The 22,226-nt window shown below is 36.6% G+C and overlaps 1 protein-coding gene across 3 annotated transcripts in view; it reads left to right on the forward strand.

Moving 5' to 3' along the window:
* LOC140161136 (uncharacterized) overlaps window positions 1-21,831 on the forward strand; it is a 51,583-nt gene extending 29,752 nt beyond the window's left edge. For all 3 annotated transcript variants that reach the window (XM_072184566.1, XM_072184568.1, XM_072184567.1), the window contains exons 3-5: window positions 9,800-9,985; window positions 11,280-12,858; window positions 14,682-21,831. In XM_072184566.1, the coding sequence (XP_072040667.1) occupies window positions 11,440-12,858; window positions 14,682-15,221 (1,959 nt within the window). In that variant the 5' untranslated portion in view covers window positions 9,800-9,985; window positions 11,280-11,439 and the 3' untranslated portion in view covers window positions 15,222-21,831. The remainder of the gene's footprint in view (window positions 1-9,799; window positions 9,986-11,279; window positions 12,859-14,681) is intronic.
* Window positions 21,832-22,226: the final 395 nt, after the last annotated feature.

Here is a 22,226-nt window from a genome sequence, read left to right on the forward strand (position 1 = left end):
TGTTCGCGGCCTCGTAGCGGGAAAACGAGGTGGAAGGACCCCTATACATTGAAACATATGTTAAACTTTCATCGATTTACAATTGACTGGTCATCATAAAAAAATTTTAAACGAGCCCAATAGGCCTCAAAATGAGCAAAGAAAACCGGTGTTTTTACACGTATTTCAATGGGAAGATTATTTAGTGGTGTGCGCCTAAAGCATTTTCTTTCAGTTCGTTATCAGCCATGTTGGAACTATCCAGGCGTATTTGACAACTGGGCATGTTAAGGGATGGGGTATGAACGTTTGGACAGTAGGTCTATTTATTGTGGGACATTGGAGCACATCAGACATATCGAATAGGATTCAGAATACGAAGAATGTCCTGATGATATCAAATAATTTTGATTTTTTGAAATTCGCAATGAAATACACATTTTATGGCAAATGATTAAAAATTGATATTTTTGATATTTAACAGTAACTTAATAAATCTGATGATTTATACTTATAGTGTATGTAGGTGGGATGAAAAGCCAACAATCAATTGACAATTTTGACCTTTCGTATTGAAGATATGGATTTTTTTCCCCAAACACCAAAAACAATTAGGTCTTTTTGGGAAAAAATCCATATCTTCAATATGAAAGGGCAAAATTTTCAATTGATCGCCGGCTTTTCCTCCCAGCTACATACACTTTAAGAAAAATATCATTAGATTTATAATATTTACTTCGAGGACTGTTATATATCAATATGTGAAAAATATCACATTCTAATAATTTGTCATAAAATTTGTATTATATCGTGAATTTCAAAAAATGAAAATTATTTGATATCAGAAAGACATTCTTCGTATTCATAATGTAATTCGATATGTCTGATGTGCTCTCATGTCCCACAAAAATACTGTCGAAACGCTCAAAACGCTCATTCCAGATCCTTTAATTTTCATTGGGGATTTTTGAAATCATCGTTCGTCGAACGATATTCAGGTGACCTCGAGCCTTTCATATAAATCAATAGTATCTCGCTATCAGTTGCGCGATATTTAATCCGGTTCAACTCATATTTTATTCGTTGCCGTATATATTTTGACGTCACAAAAAGTATTCGAAGCCGAATATTCGTCTTCGAATATGCACTATGAACCGACCCTTACCTAGGCATGCTTAATGTAGACGGAATTCTACGGTATACGCTAAATACCGGATAATCTGCCTCACTATATACTAATAATACTATAAACACGCTCTTGATGGTGATGATTACGTTCTTATTCATATAGCATTATTCCGAACATTGCAATTGTTTTATACACAATGTCATTAAAATTGTGGGTTTCCTTCTTGTTCCACTGGTTTCATCGATAAAATAAAAATTGAGTAATACACGCCAGCTGACACGCATTATAGGCGCTGGAATGAAATAGCAATTTTCTTCGTTTTACCTCATTTGTTTAGCTCAAAGGGGACAATGTGATTAGTGAAAACTAACATTTAAAGCCATATTATAACATTTGCTGAGGAGAACGCCCTCAAACAAATTTTAAATTCTGCTTGTTACTCGATTGTAATGTCAATAAAGATACTCTGCAAATATCAAGACTTAAGGTGCTGTAGTTTTGTCAAAATCCGAGATTTTGATATTATTACGATGGAAATATTAGTCGAACACGTATGTACAGTACGTACACGGCGTGCGGGATACACATACACACACACACCCCGAGGATCGTACCGTATTACAACCACGGGAGTAACATGCATGGGCGCTAGTAGTAAATTCCAATTTTCTATGCTTTACCTCACTTGTTCGGCTCAAAATTAAAAGGGACATATCTGACAGTAAAAGCTAACATTTTATGGAAAATAAATACTAATCTATTTTTACAGAAATGTTATAATAGGCCTATGGCTTTAAATAGGAAACTATTATTTATGCAAATCACACATTTTGTTATAACGTTCTCACGGTTCAGGAAAAAACCAGTCTTTTTTAAATCGTGTTCATTAATCATCTAGCATATTTAAGCTCTCAAAAGGCATATATTGTACAGAAATTTGTATAAAATGCTTAAAAATGCTGCACATTTTTTTCTGAGATCTGTGTTTCTTATCCTGCTTATAGTTACCAAAAATGTGGCGTAACCAGCCTCATAATTTGCCTCATATTTGCTCATGCTCGAGTAATAACACAATTATAAACCCAAATACTACTAATGAATCATATTCCCCCTTAAAAAACGTCGAGAAGAATCAAAGCCTCAAAAAGTCATCATGGATTGGAGTAGAAATCAAGACTTGAATAATCGACAAGGGAATTAAAAACAAACACAAAATAAAAACAAAACAACAACTTGTGAGCGCAGACAATCGCAAGGCATGTATTAAGTGGAATATTTTCTAAGCACCATGCGGCCTGTACACAAAGCTGAAAGATGAAGGTCAGCCAAATCCAATGATATTTGGTATGTAGTCTAGCTAGGTCAGATGGTTCACAACTATGATAGTAAAAAAATCAGGTGACCCCCCTGGGGGAAATTCCATGACCCCCCTAAAATTGGCCCTCTTTTGACCTGCCTCAGAATTGATACAGCTTAAAAATGAACAACATTTGACATCATGAAAATGTCCTTTGAAATAACCTGGGTCTGACAGAAAGTTGAACATATTGAAATTGAACTATGCTTTATAATTTGACCTATTCAGAAAAATGTATTTCTTTTGATATAATTACGTAATATCATGGTGGAATTTGGGCAAAAACAGGATTTTTCATAATTTTGAAAGTAGCGAAAAAAGAGCATTTTCAAATCACATTTTCTGCTATATTCAGGCTAACATTGGATCAAACCTTTTGGATAATATAACCAACATGTTGTACTTCTGAAATATGTTTAAATTAGCGTGGGACTTTTTTCCTATACTGCAGGGGAGTTTGTTGATTTTGGCGGATTTTCCGTTTTTTGCTTTTTTTTTGTACTCAATTAACGTTTTCCAATGTGTAAACATACTAATTATTTTACATTCACAATACGGCTTCAATTCTCAACCAAGGTTATTATTGATTTAAGTTTGATAACTATTTTCATGTGGATTTTGCTCTTTTATTATAGTGGAATTTGTTAATTTTCATGGAATTTGCATATGAATCTCCCTGCTAACTAATGATATGAAACTCGGGTTTCCTAGATTGATATGATATTTATTTTGATTGCTGATTTTAGAAATATGTTTCTAATAACAGAATGTGTTTTTTTTAATGTAATTTGTTTTTTTCCAGTAATTTGTTTCTTTTAACATATTTTTGAAAGTGTAATTTGCAACCAACATTACACTGTTTAGGTAATAAATCATATTTAAAATAAAATTGACTAATATTTAGTTAACTGTTAGATCAGGCAAAAACAACAACACATTTATAACAAAACAAAACAAACACCACGCCATACTTCATATAATATCTGCTACCAATGCAATGGAAATGGAATTTTCATTTCTTTTCAAAGGCGAATTTGATAACATGTACAGGTACTTCAAGCATTGTCTAAAATTGAATGTGAATATGTACATGTAATGATGTACGTTTACAATATCTCATTGAGCGTGAGACTCACGCATTCGGGGACTTTATCAGGTGTCAGATCTATTGCCATTTGGTCTAATACCATTTGGTCTAATACCCATTTTATCTACAGACTTTTGTTGTTTTATTGTTTTACTCATCAATAAATAGTGTTAACAAGAATGAATATTGTGCAATATAAGGAAATAAAAACGTTGACGGGAATTCCCAGTGAAATCAGTATTTTATCACTGATTACGTTTTGGGTGGTTAGCATGGTTAGGGATGGAGAGTTGTAAATTTGACCTGCCTTATTATTTTGGAATGCACGGTTTTATGATCATGTGTTTTGTTGTTGATAGAATGTTAACAATAACTATTGTGTTATATGAGGAAACACAAAATATGACGAAATAAAAAACATGAAGGGTATTTCCCATGGAATCACCGTATTGTCATTCACAATTGAATGTGCGTGGTTAATGTGCAAGTTGTACAACAATAACTACTATTGTGTTACACAGGAGGAAATAAAACGCTTAAAGGCACTGGCCACGCAAAGCAGTAAAAATATTAAATTATTTTAGGAATGACTTAAAAGTGATGGGTAAGTCAATCAAGTTATCATTAGGTTTAATTGGTATTATTGTTGGTATTTTATTATTCACATAATAGTGGCCACATAATCAGCAAAATTACATGTAAAATTACAAATTGCACAAACATATTAAGCAAATTTAAAAAGATTTTACAAAATCTTAAAAGACATTAAGAATATTATTGCATCTATAAAAAGGGCATTACATTTAGAAAAGCACAAATTGCACACAAAATATTGACTCTGACCAAAATACTATTGCACATGTATTAAAAATACCTGGCACACAGGTTATTACAGAATTAACAAACAGGAAGAATACGACAAAACTAAACCTACATTATTGCACGTAGCTATAATTGTTGTCCGTAGGGTCAGACTCCTCATTTTCACTCGTATCACTTGCAGGTTATGTTAGGGGCTGTGCAATAATTATGAGCCCTGGGGAGGGTAAAATTGGGGGGAGGGCAAGAAATTTTGGCGAGCCGAAAGGGGGGGGCAAGCAATTTTGGCAAGCCGAGAGGGGGGCAAGCGATTTTTGGCACGCATTCACAGGGCGCCTAATAAAACGCTCTAAAAAGGCTTAGGAAAACGGTACGGAAACGCTTAAATATGCACATTTTCCTGCTCGCTGCGCTCACAACATACATCTAGACCATTTAAAGTTTGGAATTTGGGATCCCAAAAATTTGGCATGTTCAAGGGGGGGGGGCAAAGAATTTTTGGCGGGCCGAGAGGGGGGGCAAGCGATTTTGGCGGGCCGAGAGGGGGGCAAGCGATTTTGGCGAGCCGTTCGAAATTTTACCCCCGAAATGGGGGCTGATAATTATTGCACAGCCCTTAACACTAGATGATTTTCTAGAATTTCTAGCCAGTGAGGTTTTCTGATCTGATAGTGCCTTTAATAAGGGTATTCCCCATGAATACCGTGTTGTAATTCACAATGTGGGTGGTGGACGTGCTAGTTGTAGATATTTTGTTTGTTACTTCCTTTCCCGAAAGGCTGAATTAACACTTCAGTCGAACTAAGCAAGCAATTGCATATTTGACTAATGACCTTGATCGTTTCTTTTTGCTTCAGAAATAACAATTCAGTTCATTGGTCAAATGTAAACCACTAGATCGCTGGCGACTGGAGTTTAAGCTTCATGCAATTCTTGACAATGCACGAGGCCATGAATGTGGCACTTTTGATTCATTTCAATCTGTATTGCTTATATCTGGATCAAAGCAGTTTCATATGTGTGGTGTGTAACAATAACATACACATTAATTTGTCTTGATGCTGATATGCAACCCAAATACGCCCAGTGTCAAGATCAGATTGGGCTGATGTAGTTCAATGTTGCCTATGAGGACACATTATTGGTTAATCCCGATTTCAATGGATTTGAATCAATGTAGATTCAGAAATTTCTGTGGACCGTAGCGATTTGAACATGTACATTACCCATGACTACTCAAGCATGCAAAATACAAGCAAAAATTTTGTACGATCTATTTCTGCCACAAGTGTAAAATTACACTTTGGTTGCGCATACAGCTTTGAAGTGACAGGAACAACGGATTAATTGAAATTGCAGTTGGAATGTTTAAAAAACTGGTAAAACCCAACTTGAATAGTTTTGCCTTGGACTACATTATACAATTGATATAATTACGTAATATCATGGTGGAATTTGGGCAAAAACAGGATTTTTCTAATATGTTTCTAATAACAGAATGTGTTTTTTTTAATGGAATTTGTTTTTTTCCAAGGAATTTGTGTCTTTAAACATATTTTCGAAAGTGGAATTTGCAACCAACATTACACTGTTTAGGTAATAAATCATATTTAAAATAAAATTGACTAATATTTAGTTAACTGTTAGATCAGGCAAAAACAACAACACATTTATAACAAAACAAAACAAACACACGCCATACTTCATATAATATCTGCTACCAATGCAATGGAATTTTCATTTCTTTTCAAAGGCGAATTTGATAACATGTACAGGTACTTCAAGCATTGTCTAAAATTGAATGTGAATATGTACATGTAATGATGTACGTTTACAATATCTCATTGAGCGTGAGACTCACGCATTCGGGGACTTTATCAGGTGTCAGATCTATTGCCATTTGGTCTAATACCATTTGGTCTAATACCCATTTATCTACAGACTTGACATTTAGTATGGAATATTTTCTCGCAAAATTCGAGGACTGGGCTGGAATTTCGGACTTTATGCAAAATTGTTCTGTTATTATCAAAATCAAATGTATAGGGGTTTGAGGTGATATTTCCTAAACTTCGTCAGCAATTGGCATTTATCACATTTGAAATACACTTGCAATGTACAAATTTTTGAACATGGGAGGAGATTAAAATATGGCTCTTAAAAGTGATACGTACTCAGAAAGTTTAAATGACCCCCGGGGGTCAAATGTTATAAACTTATGGTACAAAAACAACTGCGCGGATTTCTGGTTGTCCAATGAACTCACGCTGCTTCTTTGTGTACAGTAAGATTGTAAGGGCCATTCAAACTTTCTGAGTGCGTACCACTTTTAAGAGCCATATTTTAAGCTCCTCCCATTTTCAAAACTGGTAAATTACAAGTGCATTTCAGTTCTGATGAACACTTATTGGTATTAAGGTTCAGTAAACATCACCTTAAACCTCAATAAATTTGATAATAACAGAATGATGTTGCTCAAATTCAGAAATTAAAACCCACACACAAATCCAATTCAGTCTCCTTAAAACCGCAATTTTAGGATAATTCACTACATTATGAGCGCCATAATGTAAACTAATGGAATTTGGAAAGCACATTTTCTGTCAAAAAAGTATGTTACACCATCTCCCGACACACCCCGATTAATATTTAGCCCGTGCGGTTTATGCAGACCCCTTCCAGACCAGTCTTGGAATTTTGCAAAAAAATATTCCATACTAAATATCAAGTCTGTATATACAAAAGGTCTAGTACCAGAAAGGCTAATTACCACGTCTAATAATCATATAGTCTAATGTCCATTTAGTATAATATTGTTTGGTCCATTAACCATTAAGTCTACTGACCATATAGACTAATAACCATTTGGTCTAATATTTTTGGCCCCCACATATATGTAAATGAGACGGGCACGTGTATAAACATACTACATTCATCAAATTAGTGTACCCAAAAAATTAAGAAGAAGACATATGCGGCCTGCATGTATTGAAAGTGACATTTTGCCGGGCTAATTGTTCTTCTTTTCCGGTCTTTACAAGGTATATAAATAATATAACCGGTATAGGCTCATCATGCATCACCGGGGGTGCCACAGGCATGGGACATGGGCCAGTATGAGTTATCTGTCACTCCAAACTTTAAAACGAAATACGTTTCTATGGGGTTGACCCATAATTTTCATGTCAAAAAGGGGAGGGGCCTTTGAGGTCTGTAAAGGGGTGGCCCCGAAACGGTCCCTAGACTATTGGGTTTTGGTCTAAATGGTAAATAGGACCAAATGGTTATTGTACCAAATGGTAATGGGACCAAGTGGATGTAGTAAAATCTAACAAATTCTCACGCATCATCAAATTTAATTTAGGGATTCATTCATGAAAACCACGCTTATACCAGAACATTTTGTGATACTATACTATTTCTTCATCATATACCATTATTTCTCTAACTGAAATCCCTACGCAGATCAGCCGGTCCTAAACGCTGGGCCATATCGCCGTTGTTTAGTCTCAAACAATCAAGCGCGCCGTTAGGTAGCGCCATGTATGTAGGCATATATATGAATGTAAATTATTGACCAAATACAGCCAAAAATGGTATATTTGGACAGTAAAAAGTCACTTCTAGGTAAAAACACTCAGTTGTTATTAATAATCTACATACTGATGTTATATAATATTTTCTTTCTGATTAATACAGATTGTACATAGTATTAGACAATATTAATATGCTCATTTTGATTTTGTTGATTTACGAACTAATGCAAAATGCAATATTTTAAAGACCCCTCATAATAAATTGGAAAAAGATCCCACAATAGAAAAAGCATATTCCTATAGTCAAAGGATGGGAAATGTTTATCTAAAAAGGTCATATCAAACTCAGCCTGAATAAAGGCAATAATTAAGTTAGAAATTAGGTAAAATTTGCATTTTTTCCTCATTTTCGACATTTTGAAAATATGGCTATATTGAGTTTATGAAAAATCCACCTTAATGAAATTGCTGGCTTCTGCAAATTTGTGAGGAGATTCACCAATATATGTATTTTCAATGCCAATTTGTTTGGGACCTGTTGAATTATGGAGTTTCTTACAATATTTCCTTGAAATGCGATGAAAAACTGCTTTTTAAAACATATTTTAGGTGATTTTGGAGCGATTTTTAGGGGGTGGTCATATTTTTTAACGGGGGGCTCCAGAGAATTTTTAGTGTCGTGATTGAAAAGTGTTATCAAAACCTATCAATGTCCCAAAATATTATTGATGGCGGCCGACCTTCATCTTTCACGTCTGCAGGAAATTAGAAAATATGCCACTTAAACCCTTTAATGACCTTTTGACCTGGCCTTTGACCTTAACGTTTCCCGAGGTTTGTTGTCACCGAAATTGAGCCCCATACCCCGTACAGGAAGTGAAATTACGGTATAAGATTTGACCCCAGATAACATTTGACCTGACCCCTGCAAAGTGTTCCAACATATTCCCCCTGATCATTAAGTTTGTTGTCACCGAGTTTGGGCCTCGTACCCCTTACAGATGTCCAAAAAATGCATTTCTAAAATTTGACCTTTGCATGACCTTTGACCTGACCCCTGCAAAATGTTCCCCTGGTCATGAGATTTGTTGTCACTGAGTTTGAGCCCCATACCCCTTACAGATGTCCAGAAAAGGAAATTATAAGATTTGACCTTAGATAACCTTTGACCTGAGCCCTGCAAAGTGTTCCAAAATATTCCCCTGGTCATTAAGTTTGTTATCACAGAGTTTGAGTCCCGCACCCCTTACAGATGTACAGAAAATGCATTTCTAAAATTTGACCTCTGCATGACCTTTGACCTGACCCCTGTAAAATGTTCCTCTGGTCATGAGATTTGTTGTCACCGAGTTTGAGACCCATACCCCTTGCGGATGTTGAGATATTGCAATTTTAAGATTTTACCCCCTTAATGACCTTTGACCCTAATTCTTTGTACAACTTTTAGACACTGGCTAAAGGCAATACAGGTATGCAAGTGACGACATTGTGTTATGTTATTTGTGGAAGAAGCATTTTTAGTGAAAATCTCATTTTGGCCATAATGACCTTTGGATGACCTTTAACCCCGAGTTGGTCAGGAAACATTTGTGCCCCCACCCAATGGTCCTTGTGACCAAATATGGTTACATTGGCCTAAAGCATATGGCTACGATGGCTCGTTAAAAGTTTGACAGAAGAAAGAAAGAAAGAAAGAAAGAAGAACTGACCAAAAACAGAACACTCGCAAATTGGAAATTTGCGATTGTAAAAACCCTCTCAATATAACATTGGGATGGCGTTTGCTGGATATTCAATAATAAAGCTCTATTAAATCGTTTTGCGTTCTTGTTTCTTATCTTCATGCATCTTGTAACATCAATTTTTTTCTTCGTATTTTTCTTAAATAATAGTCATATCTAAACAGCAATTGTCAGATACCACGGCTGGATAAAGAGGCACATATTCCGTCAGCGGCTGTCACCTGTCAACGGCCTCCACCAATCGGAGGATCTTGTGATATAGCACGTCAAGTATTCTTCTCTGAACCAACACCAACTTGCTCACACCAAACCACTTATGATATATGTCGAATAAAGGTAATCAATTGTCACTATTTCTAACTGAAAAGTCCTGATTTGTTGTACCAGTCGATTGAGACTTTCACTATCCTGGCTTTCCGTTAATAATTAGCCCCATACTTTGTGTACTATTCAAATGGCTCTATAATTGAAGACCGAATTAAAAAGACTAGATTGCGTCTGACGCCAGGGCAAAGGCGCAACGTGATTGGTTGCTGACCAGCGCAGTACAGCACTTTTGGTCTGGTTGACAGGACGTCATACGCAAAGTATATTGGTGATCATTGATTTTTTGAACTACTGAACCGCGAATCAATATTTTTCCTACAACTCAGTAGACCCTCCCTCGGGTCCGTGGAGAACGACTGGTAATGTAGATTACATAGCATTAAAAATCAACCCAATACGGCGTGGGGAGCGGTCACTGAAATTTAGCGTTCAATATAGGAGGTGTGATTAGTGTAGTGGCATCAATTTGTGTAGAAAGAGGAATTGGTTTTGGGCGCTGTGAATTGGTTTTGGGCGCTGTGTATTTAGAATCGGGGGGTTGAAAGACTATGGCATATTTTGATAGGCTATTATGTTATTATGTAGGCCTATCGTTCCATTATCCAGGCCGGACCGAACCGAGACTGTGGAACAGTCTAACAACTCAGGGGGAAGGACACATCCTCCTCAAATACCTCCTTCGCCGCACATTTAGCCTCATCAAAAGAAACACCCACCAGCCGCCACTGCACCAGAGGTGTTTAAACTTTCTATGATATTGGTCCAGGTTATCTTGGAAATTTAAAAAACTCATCCCTTGCTTTGTAATTAATTAATTAATTAATTTAAAAAACTCATCCCTTGCTTTGTAATTAATTAATTAATTAATTTAAAAACTCATCCCTTGCTTTTAATTAATTAATTAATTAATTAATTAATTAATTAATTAATTAATTAATTAATTAATTAATTAATTAATTAATTAATTAATTAATTAATTAATTATTTATTTGGAGAAAGATGACTATCTTCGTGCAGAGTGCTCGATAAAGCAGAGCTAATAATACAAGTAGAACTTGCGGAACTAAAGTTGTAACTCTGAGTTTCACGCTATAATGCGATCATCAGACAACTGAGCTTAGTTGTCCGATGATCGCATTAGCGTGAAACTCAGAGTTACAACTTTAGTTCCACAAGTTCTACTCGTATTTATTTATTTATTAACATTAATTAATTTATATTTATATATATGGGAGGTGTTTATTTATTATTAATAATGTCATCATTATAATAATACTGTTTTGTTTTTGTTAAATCACAACAGAGTGACAATGGTGATACCGTCCATGTTGACTGCTCCAATTCTATATGTAAGAAACCGATATCCATAGGAGTAATCAACACAACCACAGGGTCCGTCTACTGGAACGAAACACACAGTATTTCACATTTAGAAAGTTCCATCAAAAATATTCTCACGAAAAATGAAAGCAACGGCAACTATGGTTTTGTTTCCTGAACTGCAGTCTGAGAACGACACCATTGCAAGTCAGTTACTTCTATTACCACAAAATATTACCAAGAACCCTTGTGAGAATGACAGGACTTGCAATAAGGATTCCGTGAACATCAATGTTGTATGGTTAGATTCCACATCTCATAGCCATTTTTATAGATCAATGCCAAAGACTGTACAGATACTTCGTGACATTAAAGAAAGCGGCAGTTTAAATGTGTTCAGCTATAATTTAATGCAATCTCTTAAAGGTGGAACCTATGTTAATACTGTAGCTTTCACATCAGGAAAAATATTTTCTCGAAGCTACTTACAAAGTAAAAAACGCGGAATAGGAAATCTTTTCAATTTATTTCAAAATGGCGGATATCACGTTTCCATGATTGACGATCTTTGTTGGACATGGAGTGCTGCAAATTGTGCATGTGGTATACCTACATTTATGGGAGTTAAGACCCAGTCCTGGATTTCGGAAGTGGTTTTGGGAAAACGCGTTACTATACCTGAATTGTGGGGAAACTTTAGCAAAGAACTTAAATTAAGAGGACTGAATGATATTGGTGCGTCACTAGCAAATTGTGAAATAATGAAAGCGAATGGCATCACCGATCCGTTCTTTACGGGTAAATCTAAAGTGGCAATATGCTACAATGGTTTATATCAAACTGACTATCTAATGTCATCTTTAGAGCTGTTACAGTCCCAACTGAACAGAGCAAATAGACCACATTTCAGTTACCTGGATATCAATCTAGGACATGAGTCCACTGGACGTCGAATTCAGACTCTTGATGTAAGTCTCGCTAAATTCATGTCATTTCTTGGCCGCCAAAATAATACCTTGACTTTTATGTTTGGAGATCATGGGAATAAGTACGGAACTTTTGTCCAGAAGTCGAAAGAATCCAAAATTGAGATGGCACATCCTGTGTTATTTGTACTAGCTTCAAATGATGTGGCAACCAAACTTGGTAGAGATTGGATGCGTGCTCTAGACATCAACCAAAATAGACTGGTCAATATACTAGATTTACGACAAACAGTTCTATCATTAGCACCAAATGTAGATGTAGAATCATTCCCCATCAATGCAAAATATGACAACCATCCAAACGGACTATTTCATCCAATCAGCAGAAAGAGATCTTGCGACTCAATGGGAATAGCCCCCGAAGCTGGCAAATGTATATGTTACCAGGGACGGGTGCTTCAAAGAGTGTCTAATCAGACAGGTGTTGTAGTACTCGCCAATTTTGCACTAGGAGAGCTTAATAACAAGATTCAAGAGCAGTTTTTAGCAGCAAATGGGAATGAATCGTCCGGATTTGGTAACTGTCGTTACCTCATTGGCAGCTGGATAACAAATGTACAGCAAACGGTTTCACAGGTAAGTGCTGTTTTCCTATTCAGAAAAATATGACCTGGCGATCTTAGGGATGATAATTATTGTTGTCAGAAGGCCAGGAATGGACCATATCTCGAGAGATATCCACCACCACACGCTCTTTAGCCAGTCAATACATATATATTGGCTATATTGCGTAAATGAAGTATTACTGTATAATAATAATAATTGTACAAATACCTGAGCTAAAACTATTTATTTGGCTTTGTGTTCATTGGATCTTATCCAGGCACCTCAATTAAATCTAAGTTGACAGCCGAACTCGTAAAACATGTAAATTAAAGCTAAAATATATAAATCATCCAAAGTCATTTCTAAGCTGTGTAAAAGCAATGTTAAAACATATGAAGATACATCGGACCCCGCAGTAGACTAAACATAACCACGAGGACATGATAAACCGTCTCAAAATATGATTAATTATGCATTCTAGTACCATACCTAGTGAATATCATTTCAAAGATTGGTGAATTATTAATAAATTATTTTAAACCTGACTAAGCCACCTGATGCCCGTGTGATCCAAGGCACGCTGAACTCTTTACATTGATCACTTTATCAAAGGATATATCCCGTGTGCTTCTTGTCCCAAGTTTTCGGTTAAAATAATTTATTTCTTTAAAATGAAACATCGCAGTGCAACAAATAACGGTTATTATGAAAACCATATGTGGTTCAAGACGATTGCTGGGGAAAAGGTGATATGTTTTTGAAACGCGTTTCTGTTAAGGGAACAACCCAAAATTTTTAATAAATAATATCATTAACCCTAACACTGAACACTCCTTTTTGCTATCGGAAGTTTAAGAAGAAACGAAAAAGAAGAGAAGGTAAACAAAGAAGCCACCTGATACCTCCGGGATTCGAACCTTAAACCCCTCGAGTGTCAACCACGCGATCACCGGTCTTTAGCCACAGGGGTTCCCTGAGCATATACCACTTAGGGTGATTGCGTCATCGCATCACGTGGGATTCATGCATGCGCGGTGGTGATCGTCGTGGTATTTTGTGATATCTATAATGGGTGTTGGGGTTAATATGTACCCGTTTATCCTGTAGAATTAAATCTTGTAATCTAATTATGTGCTGTACACTATACATATAATAATTTTGACTGTACCTGCATGTTGGGTGATGTCAATAAAATAAACTGATGCCAATTTATGTTTTGTATCTCTAAATTCGGTACGGATTGGTCAATTTTATTCTAAAACCGATGTTCGCCATAGTCACAATAAAAGTTACCATATGGCATGTCGTATAGCTATTCGCAGAACTTGGATAACACAGGTGGGCATCACAGTCGTGTCTGTGTGGCAAACTAGCCTAAGCCTTTCCTTTCTCTTAACCCAAAAGCTGACAGTCAAACTGCTCATTTGACTGTTGGGAGTGGCCTTCTTTCATGTCTTTTCCTTGTTCCTTATCTTCAAATCTGTTTCTCACTTCTCTTCCCATAGGCCATCGTGTTTGTATATATGCTTCTTATAAGTAGTAAGAGGGCCTGTTGAGTTCATGTTTTGATCTACAAATCGAGTTTGATTGAGTTCGCTGTGTTAAAAGAATATGGAGGGCCTGGTATTTGAGATACCGATTGAGATCACCAAATGCTTTTTCACTGGGAGAAGATGAGTTCGAAATGAAATGCACCCAATGGTCAAAGTGAGATTTCGCGTATTTGAAACTCAAAAAGCAAAAAAGAAACTTATTTTAGAACCACAAATTTTGATACCTCATTGTCTGATAGCTCAAGATTTTGATAGATTATGAAATTAACCAAATTAACGATGTATTTATTTCTTTAACAGAACATTACAATTACAGAAATGGACATCCATATTCCGGCAGGTACGGGAGCTCCACAGAGCGAGGATGTCTTCAGCGTAACTATTCAAGTAGGATCCAACATCCCCGCATTATCAACCAATATCAAACTTGTACATCACGAAAGGATATCCACATACGCAGTTTATGACGATTGCCGAGATGTAGGAGTAGATGGTGATTTATGTGTGTGTTCAGCGACCCCTACCTTGCAGTCCTGGCATATAGATCCTCCGACAATATTCGGATACATCAGTACAGTCATCAACCTGACCAGGTATCTATATATATATGAAAGAAGAACTCCGCATGGACTTAACTTAGAAACGTCCTGCGATTCAGCCGATAAAACCTTCGAAGTCGTTATGCGTATTACGAGCAAAGTCAATGTTGGATATTCGAAAAAGTATCCGTTGACTTTTAAAGTGAAACATGGGACTATATTTTTTATCGATGTTTTTTATCAACTTAATCCTAAACTGAACTGGGATGTGAAATATGATGTAGATTTCAAACAGCTTTAGCCCGTACCGGAGCTGTAGTGAAGAAAACCAACCCAATATTATTGATGACAGTATTAAAAAAAAAGATCAGTACTGCGGACGAGATACTTACAAATCACAACAAACACATATTCATATATATATATATATATATATATACTTCGTTATAATTATGTTTCAAATACGTTCGAGAGATATGACGCACCTACGCAGAGTAGCCGTAAAAGAAATCCGCACGTCACATACACGCTGGGTTTTGTATCGCCTGTTTAAGAAATAGCTTTCCATAGACTTAACGTACAATATAGTGCGTAAGTCCAGTTACTATGAGTGATTAACTTTTGCCGGAAACCGCTGCGGATTTGATGGTACGAACCCTATTGCGCACAAAAAGTACTAGTATTTGCAGAATTTCGCACATTCCTATATCATAGTTGACAATCAGAAAAGCAGTTAGAAAAATGCGCTGAGGGTGTGTGATACTATATACAAATAGGACCAACATGGTTTGAAGGGAATTTTTCCCGAGGTACTGATACTGGACACAATTCGGGTTCGGGGTGGCAGGCCTGTAGCCAGTAGGGCCTACCGAGGGAAAATAGTGACCCTATTTCCCTGAAAATGCCATGTATAGTATTTGTTTTATTACACCTCAATGTGACCTCATACATATTTATGAGAGAATGACACCACTTCATCCTGTTCATAACATTTAATAAGACATTGGGCGATTGTCCCAGTTACGGGAAGTTACCTTTAACTTGAAGTACGGGAAGTTACCTTTAACTTGAAGTTGAGCTTTGGATTCGAGAGCTCCCCAAGGCTCTGCATACGTGGTTCCCTTCTCCTAATACGTCTTGAACAGCTTCACGGCTTTACGAATCATAAATTGGGTTTTGGAAATCCTGCATGCAGAATTAGTTCTGCAATGTCTGCTTCGCTGCACTTCTGTTGGTGGACGCTGTCATTTTTGTTGTTTCTACTTGGGTTGTATCAAGTTGCGATTGACCAATGAATCGGTGTCATTCTCTCATGAATATTTATGGTGTGTAATAGTGTATAATGCACTCTCCGCATGCTAGTCGCGTAGGATTGATTAATTGTCGTTGTGGGTTGATGCATTTATATATTGCTCGTATGTTCCGTCATTGTTAGTGACAATTTTGTTATAGAATAGTTAAATTCACGAGTCTTTTTTCCTCGTGTATTGAATAGGTAAAACACTGCGTATTACCTGTTGCTCGAGAAATTTTACAAAATAATGCATCTGTTCTGAGATGTTGATGCGTCGAAGATAAAGTTTTATTCAGATTTCCTTTTACAAATTAAGCGTACTGCTATCCGTCCAGCGCGTATTATTTGCACAAGGTCCAATGCACACGCTTGACGTCGCGCACGTATACGCGATGGTTAAGCTGACAAAGGAAATCTGAATAAAACTTTAGGGGCCTACACCTCCCTGCGGGGCTCGTGCATTATTTGGTACAATTTCAACAAGTAATACGTAGTTATTTACCTGTAAATGTTACACTTAATTAATGTTAAATTAAATAAGAGTCAATTTGCAAATGAAATTAAGACTAAATGAGCATACCAATAAGGGCACCGATGGTGCAAGTGAAATTTGTTCTGCACATAATTTTCGAATCCTCACTTAAGCACAGGCCTTGATTTGTTTACGATATGGCAATTTACATGATAAAAGTCACAATTTCAAAAATACCAAATCGAGTTTATATTGCCATATCTGAAACCCTGTCTTTGTCAATGATATGGATACAAATTGAATGCGTCGAACAATTTTGATAAATCCATAGCACTCTTAAAGCCATAATGTGTGATTTGCTTCACAGCAACGCCCTCAATTTTACTCGGATTTCTACTTTTTTCATAATTATAATGCCCAGTGGTATACTAAAATACCACGTAAAAGACAAAGCATGAAGTGCTTTAATAACAGTAAAATTTAACTTTTTATATTAAAACGGGGGAGACCCGGTTTTATTCAGAGTTCAACGATCGAATGCTTGCTAACTTGTCATGGATGTCAGCTTATGTGTAGACTGTCCCATGGTCTCGGTTCCGTCTCTGGGTAAATATTTAGAGCTAAAACCACCTTCCCCTTCACTCCACAGATTAATAGCATGGCAAAAACTGTCAGCAACAAAGTTATAGCGCTCCTGGAGTACTGTGTGTTGACGAAAACTCAATTAATCTACAGAGTACAGACCAACTTGTTTATTTTTATAATAGCTCTCCTAATGCTCCGTGCAGTATTTACATGTAATACGATCGGCGAGCGTAGTACACGTATTGTAGGCGCTGGAATGAAATCGCAATTTTCTTCGTTATACCTCTTTTGTTTGGCTCGAAATTAAAAGAGGATAATGTGATCAGTGAAAACAAACATTCAAATAGGAATTTATTCTTTATGCAAATCACACATTATTGCTTTACAGAAATTGGCTCTTACTTCGGTGTATCAATATTTTTTGTGCTTAATGTACATTACATGACAGCTGAATAAGTGATTAATTTCCGAGCCATGTCTTTCTAAACTGCCATTTATAGCTTATTATCTGCGTGTGAAATTTAAAACACAATTCCTGCGAGCGTACAGCTTCAATGAAGCTGTATCAAAATAATAATCGGCCGGCCGGGGTCACTCACATATCAGTAAGGTCACGTGTGGTAAGATACGCGCCCGCATCCCAAGTGATATTTCCATCAAACCGATGGGTATCAATAATTATTTTGAAACTGGTTGTACAGTCAGATAATAATGTGCACTTTTTTTAGCAGTTTTGGTATGAATGGATTTTATTATGTACATAGATAAGACCAAACTGATAACACCGTGAAACCTTTTGTTTCACAGTTTGATTATTTCTTGTTAAATGTGAGTAGGTTTCATTTTTACTCATAGTATTATGTTATGTATTATTGATTGCATATGTACAATATACATGTATATATCACATTAACATTGCAATATCTATATTCTCTCTCCACTCTCCCCGTCCCACTCATACATGTCTTAGATGATCCTTATATTTCTTTGAAGAACAACATTTTTCATAAATTTGTTATAATTCATTCATTGTGTATATATATAATATGTTTGTTTGCCTGCATCGATCAAATCAATTGGCTAGTGTATTGTATTGGTATCTCTTGTAACATGATTTCCCGCACAAAATTTGGAACGAACATATTCGACAACAGTATGCCAGCTATCTTGCCAGTCAGTAAATTATATACGAATCATTATCATGTTTATTATTTTCAAAGCTTTATCCGATCTTTAGTTAACCTTATCTAGTACCGGTGATATAGGCCTAGAGCAGTATAGCGACTTTAGGGAATCCATTCAGTCATTTTTTGAATATCTAACCAAGTGACCAGTCAATATTTATAGAGATTTAAGGGTAGTAAGGGACCGTTCAATATTTACGCTAGGGGGAAGTGGGAGTTTAATGGGAGAACATATTTGGATGTTTTCTGGGGAATCTCAATTACTTGATCCACGAGGGGGAATGTTTAGTTTTAAATTGGAGAAAAACTGGGTCAATCCAAAAATTCTGAACCGCGAGGGCGGGGGCGATTTTTTTTGTCAAAATGATCACTCCGATCCTCAGCCGTAAATATTGAACGGTCCGTAAGACGATTTTTCTTTAAAAAGAGGGAGCCGGATTTTCCGAGGAAAAAAAGGCAATACCGTAAAACCTCGTCTACAAGCATATGATGAAAGCTAAATTAATCCAGGCGCCATCCATCGACAAAATTTTAACATTATGGAGTTTTAGCAAATAAATTACCAATACAAACAAGTACTATTGTAAGACAAATCTATTGCATTGGGATATTTATGGCTGCTTCGTTTTAATATAGCCTTCATCAAAGTCACTCTATATGCTTGTAGACGAGGTTTTACGGTATAACTTTAAATGTAGAACTTTGAGGGACAGGTGATGGGGAAAATGAAAATATTTTAGCAAACTTGAGGGGAGAAAGTGACATTTTATCTGGAAATATTGAAATTCACACATTCTCTATATATATAGCTGGAGTCAATATTGACCGGTTTGGCCGAACTCGGAATAACCGCGCATAGGCAATATTTGCTGTCTGAAATACTTCACCGTGACATCAGTATAATCTATTCACAATATTTAGTAGAAGATTGATTGTGAGTGTACTTGCACTTTCATACATATATGCATATCATATTATGTTCATAATATTTAGCTTAAAACGAAATGCTATATTCTTGCCATACAACTATTATATTCACATGTTACTTAAAGCAGCTGCCATGTACGTCTAGTTGTCTAGTTGCCCATCTCTCGTCTTACCAGTCTGAATGTTGTTGCGAGAGAAACAGCTAGAAAATATATCGACTGTCGATCTCTCTGTAAAAAAAACCAATATTGTTCAAAGATAATATTGTTCAAGGTTGCCCTGCAGGGTTACAAAGAAACAATATTGCGCCAAAAACAATAGCCATCAATCTTAAACTATAAATTAGCCCCCGATAGAGGACAGGGCCTGAAGAATGAGGGAAATTATGGGGTAAAAGTAAAAAGTATGAAATGTATCATAGTCCGGCGGTATCTAAGTATGAAGCGGGTGATGGGCTGATGGGCAATAACGAAATACGTGGGCTCAGTATCAACAAAAAACATCAAGGCCGCAGGCCCAAGGCCGGAGACTCCCATAGTTGAGTTCTTTACTAATGGAGTTCCAATATAGAAAGACCCCGCAGGGCAGGAAAGCAAGAGTAACTTTCATGTAACAATGACCAACAGTACCCTTAATGTAACATTGACCACAGTAACCTAAATGCAATATTGAACAACAGAGGATGTCATTTCGACTCAAGAGTAATCTTAATGTAACATTGACCAACAGTAAATATCTATGCCAACAGTATCCGTAATGTAACATTGCACCGACAGAGGGCGCTATTTATGCCGTATAATCAGTGCGATATAGACTGAATATCGAATGTGGGTTCAGTTCGATATGGACTGAATATTAGAGAGGCCAGGTTGCACTTAAATGAGCCAGTGTTTTAGTGGGGCAAAGAAGTGAGTCATACTTTGATCAGCGAGAATTATCAGGTACTAGTAGGCCCTGCCCTTCTTGAGACTGTGCGAGGATTAGGCTCCCTGGAGGGAGGAGGACAGGTCTATAGAAGCCTTTTGGAATACTTTGGGTATTTTTAGAGTGTAAGCCTACTACGTACATGTATATACCACCTATGTCTTTCTATTATTTTCTTTACTTTACTTCACTGTTCGTGTTTTTTTCCTTTTAAAGGAAAAAACTGTATGTATAATGGAAGATTGCTATATAATGTCGACATAGTTTCCTAATTGGCACAACGTGTTTCTATTGTACTAAGTACTACTAACTGAGGTAGGGCCTATTAGTAATTTTAAGAGAACAGTATGATCTTCAAATTTTATTTCTCTTCCATTATAGAGCTTTTAGTTAGGCCTCTTTAAATGCTCTTTATACGAATGTTATATTAACCTTGAATAGTATTAGAATACATGTGCTGTACATCATGTATAAATAGTGCAATTTTAGATGTAAAATTGTACTTCAGTCGCCAGCAATATTAAAGCAACTGAAATAGGCTGACCAATGCTATGTTTATATGTTAATGTTGTTCTTGACAAAACGATTAATCGCTCTTGCTCGTTGCTAGTGAAACATGATATAAATCGTGTTTTTTGGTCATTTATGTTAATGTTAACAGTATTATACTATAGGGGCATACGATATGTTCCGTAATTGCGCAATGCGCATGTATGGCATAATACCATAATATTGTAAAGTATGCATTTTCCTGAAATTTTTTGTTCCATCCATTATCCAACAATCAAGTAAAGCAAGTAAATTGGGTCATTAATTTCAAGTTTAATCAAAGGTTCGAAGCGGAGCATTACCTTACATGCTCTATACAAATGTACTTAACGTAATCATGGTAATCAAATCTGAGACCAGTCAAAAACCTATCTCTGCCTATACACACCCAGTCTTTTTCCAAGTCATACAATTTAAAGCTCTATACCCTTTTAGGGCCGCAATATTTAGATTTTTCAGGGGCATGGAAGTTTAGGTTGGGCACGGTTATTCGGTGGTGACTGGTGAGGATTTTTACCGCCTATAGACGAATCCAATTTCACGCATTCCTACACCTCAATGGCAGCCATAGCTGGGTCCCCGTCGGCTCCATCTCACATAAAATGTGAAATGGTGCGGCCTTGGATGGTATTTTAAGGGGGTACTACACCCGGTACCCTGCCCAATTTTGTGCCTATTTTTGCATTTTTCTCAAAATTAAAGTGCATTGGTGACAAGTAAGATATGTATATTATAGGGGCAAGGACTACAACTACTGCACTGGAAATTTTATTTCAGCACAGACAACAGTTGTGGAGTTACAGTCAAAAATGAGGGAAAACCAATATTTGATCAATAAATCAATAACTACTTGCCTTGAGTTGCTGAATTTTCAGTGCAGTATAGTTGTAGTCCTTGCCCCTATAATATACATATCTTATTTGTCACCTATGCGCTATAATTTTGGAGAAAAATGCAAAAATAGGCACAAAATTGGCCAGGGTGTAGTACCCCTTAAACTGCATTCTATCACCCGTGTTACACGTAAACAAAAGAATGATGACAGTTTACAACACAAAAGAATCTAACATCGAGTTTTAAGCGGCTTTAATCCACCCAATTGGGCAGTCACAACACCAGTTTGGTGCTGCGGGGACCCAGTAATGGCCGACCAAATCCTGCCCATGACTTGGCTCGTTGGATTCGTCTATACGGCGGCAATTGTTTTAGTTTATTTCCAATATTAAGTATACCTTTTTACAGGGCTGGGTGGGGAAATTATTTTTGATATACGTGGGACTAAATTTTTGTTTACGTCTCACTAGTGGGCGTTTTTTTTTTTGGGGGGGGGGCAAAAAACGCCCACGGAAATCCAATGGTGCGCCCCTTGCT

The sequence above is a fragment of the Amphiura filiformis genome, chromosome 9 (assembly GCF_039555335.1).
Source record: "Amphiura filiformis chromosome 9, Afil_fr2py, whole genome shotgun sequence".
Taxonomy (NCBI): domain Eukaryota; kingdom Metazoa; phylum Echinodermata; class Ophiuroidea; order Amphilepidida; family Amphiuridae; genus Amphiura; species Amphiura filiformis.